Below are 7782 nucleotides of genomic sequence, written 5' to 3'. Positions count from 1 at the left end.
TCTCACACAACACCCGGAAGCGGGTGGTGATAGGGAACCCGAGGTCAATCAAGACCAAGGGTAAGAAGGTGTGGTCGGAGACCAAGTGGCCACTGCAATCAATCGTATCACTGATGTCTTAAAGCGCTTGACTGAACACCAAGCCTCTGGACCAGTGCATCACCAAGGAGGTCCAGCCGATTCCGATGATCGGGCACTGGAGAGGTTTCTGAAGTTCGGACCTCCCAAATTTTATGGAGGACCCGAACCGGAGGTAGCTGAAGGATGGTGGGAGAGAATCTCCGATATCTTTGCAGCTTTAAACTATTCGGAAGAGCGACAAGTGATGTTTGCCGCATTCCAGTTTGAGGGAGCTGCTCGCTCCTGGTAGAACCTGGTAAGGGGTACCTGGGACAGGAACCATACTCCAAGAACTTGGGCGAACTTCACAAGGGAGTTCAATGCCAAATTTCTTTCACCTCTCATTCAAGAGAAGAGAGAGGACGACTTCATAAAATGTAAGTAAGGGGCGATGAGTGTCGCCGAATATGAGGTCCAATTTACGAAGCTGTCCCGCTTTGCTCCTGAATTGATAGCCACGGAGCAAAGGCGTGTCAGAAGGTTCGTGCAGGGGCTGAATGTGGAAATACAGGAAGGTTTAGCTGCCGTGAGGATAGACACTTTCGCAGATGCCGTCGAGAGAGCCCAGAGAGTTGAAGTAGCTAGAGCTCAAGTGAAATCTTTTCAGGCCAAGAAAAGATTTGCTCCTAGCAGCAGTCGGGAGCCGGCATATGGAAATGCTCCACCGGTCAAAGTGGGCCGAGGAACCAGTGGAGTGACTAGTCCTGGAGCACCACGAGGCGCACAAGCAAGAGGAACCGGGGCAAGGAATGCAGGGGGACGAAATAATGAAACTAGAGTGGGACCGAATGGAAGGGGACAACCTAGGAACACCTCGTCGGGAGGCCGAGCAATAATTCCCCAAGTGACTTGTGCCTATTGTAAGAAACCTGGTCATACTATAGACGGTTGCTAGAAGAAGCAAGGAAAGTGCTTGAGGTGCGGAAGTAGTGAGCACCAAATTTCTGGTTGTCCAAAAGTGCAGGAAGGGACTACTCCGAACGCTAGGCCAAACACATCTGGAGGGAGCCGGCCGACAGTTCCTGCCAGAGTGTATGCTATAGATGACCAACCTGTACCTGATTCCTCGGAAGTTGTGGAAGGTACACTTTCGATTTTTCATCGATTAGCTAAAGTGTTAATTGACCCTGGTGCAACTCATTCATTCGTAAATCCAACTTTTATGTCTGGAATTGACGTGAAACCTGTTAGACTACCCTTCGATCTTGAAGTTAGGACACCAATGGGTAATAAGAATGTAATCACTAGCTTGGCTTATAAGAATTGTGAATTCTGGATTGGAGAGCGTAAAATGCTAGTGGATCTAATCAGTCTGGACATAAAAGGTTACGATGTTATAATAGGAATGGATTTTCTAGGCCATTATCATGCTAAGCTTGATTGCCGAGCAAAAGTGGTGGAATTTTGTATACCTGGAGAAGCAACCCTGAGGTTAGACGTTAAAGGTAGGTTAGCATCGTCCGCAATGATCTCAGGATTACGGGCGAGGAAAATGTTGTCTAAGGGAGCGCAAGGTTTCTTAGCCTTTTTGATTAACGCTCCCAGTGATCAAGTGAAGTTGGAGGATGTACTAGTGGTACGGGAATTTCTGGATGTGTTTCCCGAAGAACTAAAGACTTTATCGCCAGAGCGAGAAGTGGAGTTCAAGATTGACTTGGTGCCTGGAACGGCTCCAATCTCTAAGACCCCGTATCGAATGGCTCCTGCCGAGCTAAAAGAATTGAAAATTCAATTACAGGACCTGTTGGAGAAAGGTTTTGTGAAGGAGAGTGATTCACCATGGGGAGCACCCGTCCTATTCGTTAAGAAAAAGGATGAGATTATGTATCGATTACCGAGGGTTAAATGAGGTCACAATTAAGAATAAATACCCATTACCATTGATTGATAGTCTGTTTGACCAACTGCAAGGGTCAGTAGTTTTCTCTAAACTGGACTTGAGGCAAGGGTATTATCAGTTAAAGATTAAGAAGGAGGATATACCCAAGACTGCTTTTAGTACAAGATATGGACATTTTGAGTTTGCAGTCATGCCTTTTGGACTAACCAACGCACCAGCTGCTTTTATGGATTTGATGCAGAGAATCTTTAAGAAGTATCTAGACCAATTTGTAATGGTTTTCATAGATGATATCCTGATTTACTCCAAGACTCGAGAGGAACATGTTAAGCACTTGGAGGTGGTTTTGCAGATACTAAGAGAACATAAGCTGTATGCCAAATTCAGTAAGTGTGAGTTTTGGCTGGATGAAATTTCTTTTCTAGGGCACAGAGTTTCTAAAGATGGAATTGCCGTGGATCCGGCAAAAGTTGAGGCCGTTATGAATTGGAAACAGCTAGAAACTCCAACTGAAGTTAGAAGTTTCTTGGGATTAGCAGGTTATTATAGGTGGTTTATCCAGGATTTCTCGAAGATTGCAGGACCTATGACCGAGCTAACCAAGAAAGGGACTAAGTTTATTTGGACTCCAAAGTGTGAATCAAGTTTTTAGGAGTTAAAGAAGCGATTAACATCCGCTCCTATTTTGGTATTACCTGAAGGAGGAGAAGGTTATGCCGTGTATTCCGATGCATCCAGAGAAGGTCTAGGATGTGTCTTAATGCAAATGGGTAAGGTAGTTGCCTATGCTTCTAGGAGATTGAAACCCCACGAACAAAACTACCCAACTCATGACCTAGAACTAGCTGCAGTAATTTTCGCCTTAAAGAAATGGAGACACTACTTGTACGGTGTGACTTTTGAGGTGTATACGGACCATAAGAGCCTCAAGTATTTGTTCTCCCAAAAGGAACAAAATTTGAGACAAAGGCGATGGGTAGAATTTCTGGAAGACTATGACTGTTCGATTAATTACCACCCAGGAAAAGCCAATGTGGTAGCTGACGCTCTAAGTAGAAAGGCCCAAGTAGCAGGGTTAATGGTTAAAGAGTGGGACATGTTAGAAGAAATAAGTGGTTGGAACCCTCGCTTGGAGAAATTGAAGGTTTTATTTGGGAACTTATCGTTGAAGTCACCATTACTAGAGCGTATTAAGGAGGCCCAGAAAACGGACCCTATGATTCAGAAGAATTTGGAGAAAATACAAAAAGGGGAAACCCTAGACTTTAAATTAGGGTCTGAAGGTGTATTGAGGTTTCGAGATCGAATTGTGATTCCGGCAGATGAAGAGATAAGGAAAGGAATTTTAGAAGAATCACATCGATCGAAGTATACTATACACCCAGGTGTGACCAAGATGTATCATGATGTGAAGGGATTATACTGGTGGGAAGGTTTGAAAAAGGACGTGGCAGAGTTTGTACAGAGATGCTTGATCTGCCAACAAGTAAAAGCTGAACACCAGAAGCCCTCTGGTTTATTGCAACCGTTAGAAATCCCTGAATGGAAATGGGAACATATAACAATGGATTTTGTAACAGGATTGCCTAGAAGCCAAAAAGGATTTGATGCAATTTGGGTAATAATTGACCGACTCACTAAATCTGCATATTTTCTACCCGTCAGCATGAGCTTTTCTTTGGAAAAACTGGTCAAGTTGTACACAGAAGAGATCCTAAGATTACATGGTATCCCTGTAAGTATCGTGTCTGATCGAGACCCAAGGTTTGTCTCGCGTTTTTGGCAGAAATTTCAGGAGTTTTTGGGGACCAAGTTGAAATTTAGTACTGCGTACCATCCCCAAATCGACGGGCAGTCGGAAAGGACAATTCAAACCTTGGAGGATCCGCTGAGATCGTGTATACTAGATTTTGGAGGTAAATGGAGCTAATACATGACCTTAGTAGAATTTGCATATAATAACAGCTATCAGGCTTCGATTCAAATGGCACCTTATGAAGCTTTGTAAGGGAGAAGGTGTCGATCTCCGATTCATTGGGATGAAGTTGAAGGAAAGAAAGTGGTGAATCCAACAGCAATACCTTGGCTAGTAGAAGCCCAGGAGAAAGTGAAACTAATTAGAGAAAGGTTTCAAGTTGCCCAGAGTAGACAAAAGAGCTACGCCGACACAAGGAGGAGAGATTTGGAATTTGAAGTAGGAGACAAGGTTTTCCTAAGAGTTAGACCCTTGAAGAGCGGAGTAGTATCCAAGAAGGGTAAGAAGCTAAAACCAAGGTATATCGGACCTTTTGAGATCTTGAAGCGAATTGGAGAAGTAGCATATCAATTGAAATTGCCTGCAAGCATGGCTAAGGTTCACGGCATCTTTCATGTCTCCATGCTTAGGAAATATTACCCCGACTCAAGCCATGTGTTGCAATTGGAGGGAATTGAAGTGGATGAGTCATTGACGTACGAGGAAGGACCAGTCAAGATCCTAGAAAGAGAAGTAAAGGAACTGAGAAATAAGAAAATTCCTCTGGTAAAGATTTTATGGAAGAATCACGAACTCGAGGAAGCAACTTGGGAATTAGAAGAAGAAATGCAGAAGAAGCACCCCGAATTATTTCTCTAGAAAGTGTGAATTTTGAGGACAAAATTCATTGTAAGGAGGGGAGGATGTGAGAACCCTGAAAATATATATATACAAATATCATTGCATATTTTATTTGCATTTATTATTCTTTAATAAATTTTAGCACCATTTCTTTGTACTTTATTTATTTATCTATTTGCTCTCAAATAAGTACGTGACCATAATTTTAAGTGAAAAATAATACAATTCCGCTAAGCTAATAAACTACTTGGTCTTGTTATGCTAAAATGAATACTTCGAAGGTAAAATTATTTCATTGATTTAACAATTAATTTCTTTAAATCCCGATAGCTAAACTTAAATCGTTAATAACGATTAAATGTTAATAGAAACTTTCTCGTTAAGACAAAGTCGATAAATTTTAGATAAAAATAATACAAGTATACTAAATACGCGTGGGACGTAAATATTACGATAATTGAAGTCTTGCAATAGTAGTGTATTATTAGGTGTTCAAATCACACTTGGGGATAACTTTTGGAATTAAGTAGAATTGAGGATTTAAGTGGGGATTAGGAAGAAAAGTGAAAAGACTAAAATGCCCCATATAACCACAAAACTACCATGCAAAACCATCCAATTTCCCGGACAACATCATAACCACCTCTCCATTCGGCCAATCCTAAAAGAGTCCACACTTCCATTTCTGCCGAACATCATTCTCTGCTTCACTTCAACACTCAACCTCCTCTAACCGAGCACCATTTCCTCTCCACACCACCACACCTCAAACTCACCACAACACCTTACATTGGGATCATCGACCAAGTGAGAGAGGGGAACTAAGAGAGGAGAAACCGCGGGCTGCAAAAATTTTCTGGTTCTGTCCGTGAGCTGAAGGAAGGAAGGAAGAGGTCGTGCGTGAGTTCCCTCCGTATTTTTTTTTCTTTTGTCCTTCAACCTCCACCAGCTGCAATCATCTTCCAACCACGACACCACTGCAGCTGCAACAACCACCACAGTTCAGACCAACCAAACCAAAAGCTGTGCGCGAAGCCGAGGAGAAAAAAAAATTTCAGTTTCCTTGTCACGCGAGTGAGCTGCGATCTAAGGTAAGTTCCTGGACTGAAATTAGTTAACCAGAGGTAATTTAAGCAAGTTTTGGACTTGCATGTGAGGAATATATGCTCGGATGATGAATTGAGGAAGAAAAGGAAATTCTGTTTGGAAGAAATGTTTCTGCCGAGAAGCTGAGATGAATGATGCAGCTCCGAAATTGTTCACTCTTAGCAATCTGAACACATAGATGTAATTAGCCGAGTGAAAACTTGATGATTAAGACCATGCATGTTGATTTGTGCATTCGGATGATGATGTTAAATCATAAGAAAATTCTGTTTTGAAAAGAACATGGTTGGCCGAGAATCGATTAAGAAATGCACGATGTAATCTGCTTTGTTGTGATAATCAGAACCTGAGAGTATGATTAGCTAACTCAAACTTGAATGATTAAGATGTTTAGGACCTTGCATGTTGATTTTTGAACCATCGAATGATGATTTGAAGAAAAAGAAATCTGTTATGCGTAAGAATTTGGGACTGCCGAGAGCTTGACTTGATTAATGCAGCTTCATTTGGTATAATTTTGCTGTTTTGAGCCTCTAACCATGATTAACTAGTTAATTACAAGATAATTAAGCTCTGCATATAGTTAATTAATGGGTTTAAATCAGAAAAATAAAATGAAATAGAAATCTGCTACATATATGCTCATCCGAGGCTAATTGGACAAATTTCTGGATTTGTATTAGATGATTATAATTGTTGTTTGAATCTGGTTTTGCATTGGAAATCTTTATCAGCTAGCTAAGAGTTTGCATGTCCCAATGGAGTACTTAAAACACTGTTTTAGCTGAGAAAAAAAAATTGATCCAAGATAAACAAGCTGCTGGAAAATGTTTGGAAGCCGCAAGGTTGAGTTGGAAATTTTAATTGGTTTCTGGAATTTTATTTTATTTTTCCTTGCAATGTAATGGTTTATAAATGCATGAGAGATGTGTATTTTAAGCTGTGTAAGTTGTTTAGCGATGAAATATTCGATATATTGGCAGATTGAACCAAAAATGTTGGAATATAAATGCTGGAAATTCTTCAGCTTAGGCGAGGGAAGAAGAAAGAAACTTCTTTTCCAAATTCCTTTTGCGAATTTAGAGTTCCAAGTGGTTACAGCTAAGTTTGGATCTCTGTGAAATGTCATATCATCGTGATCTCACCTCAGAGCTTATTAAGATAGTGTTACAAATTTTGTCTTTGTGTTCACATGCATGTTGGTGATTTTAAACGCTGGAAGTGTTAGCTTTATTGCTATAAGAACTAATTGTTGGATGATAAGGGCTAATGATTGATAAAGCCCTTGGCCATTTGAATGATTTTATATAAGCGTTAAAGTGTGATGAAATTAACTGCTAGAATTGCTTGGAGGTCTTATGTTTATTTTGATTAAGTTGAGATGGGATATGAGCTTGCCAAAACCAAGTGCTAATGATTGACGAAGCCTTGGTCATTCATTTTATTATTGATCAGAAATGAATTTATTGAAACCTAAGGCTAATGATTGACGAAACCCTAGTGATTTGCTATTGAAAAGTGATTTTTATTTGTTGGAAAATCTAGGTTATAATGTGACTTCGAAATAGAATCGAACCTGTGAAGGTCGATTCGACCCTGTGAACTCGAGCAATTTTGATCAAGCTAATCAAAAATATTTTTACGCTAGTATTAATCGATAAACTTCAGTAATTAGTAGTTTGCCCTAAATTTTTGCCAACCGACAACTTTCCTTTAACTTAAACTAGCCTTGATAGTTATAGAAAATAACTTTTCTAGTTTTTAAAACCCTAAGTCTTGTTTCATTTCCTTTTCTTTCTTTAAGACCAGTCCCTTGCTAGTTTTCTAGAGGAAATTTCCAAAACACGAGATTTTAGCGATTTTAACTAAAGGATATAGAAAACTTGTTCGGCAAGAAGACTTGATTGAATTAATTTGGTTCTAGTTTGCCCTCCAGAGGGGAAATACCTTTAAAGAAACCGTACGAGATATTTTATTTCTTTACTAGCCTTAATTCCAAGGGAATGATTGATTTGTTTCGAGAAATTAAATTAGTTTTATACAAGATAACCTTTTATATACAAAACAAGAGTTTGCTTAGTAAAACTTATAGTTCTTAAAACTTGGTATTTTAGGATAT

General features: G+C 40.0%; 1 protein-coding gene across 1 annotated transcript; it reads left to right on the top strand.

Moving 5' to 3' along the window:
- The first annotated feature begins 511 nt into the window (after positions 1-511).
- LOC140038450 (uncharacterized) lies at positions 512-4574 on the top strand. The gene is made up of 5 exons (XM_072083810.1): positions 512-964; positions 1085-1874; positions 2149-2499; positions 2662-3724; positions 4346-4574. Exons 1-5 carry the CDS (start codon positions 512-514, stop codon positions 4572-4574), a joined length of 2886 nt encoding a protein of 961 aa, XP_071939911.1.
- Positions 4575-7782: the final 3208 nt, after the last annotated feature.

Source organism: Coffea arabica, chromosome 3e (genome assembly GCF_036785885.1).
Source record: "Coffea arabica cultivar ET-39 chromosome 3e, Coffea Arabica ET-39 HiFi, whole genome shotgun sequence".
Taxonomy (NCBI): Eukaryota; Viridiplantae; Streptophyta; class Magnoliopsida; order Gentianales; family Rubiaceae; genus Coffea; species Coffea arabica.
The sequence above is the reverse complement of the archived record's forward strand: the minus strand, read 5'-3'. Positions and strand labels throughout refer to the sequence as shown.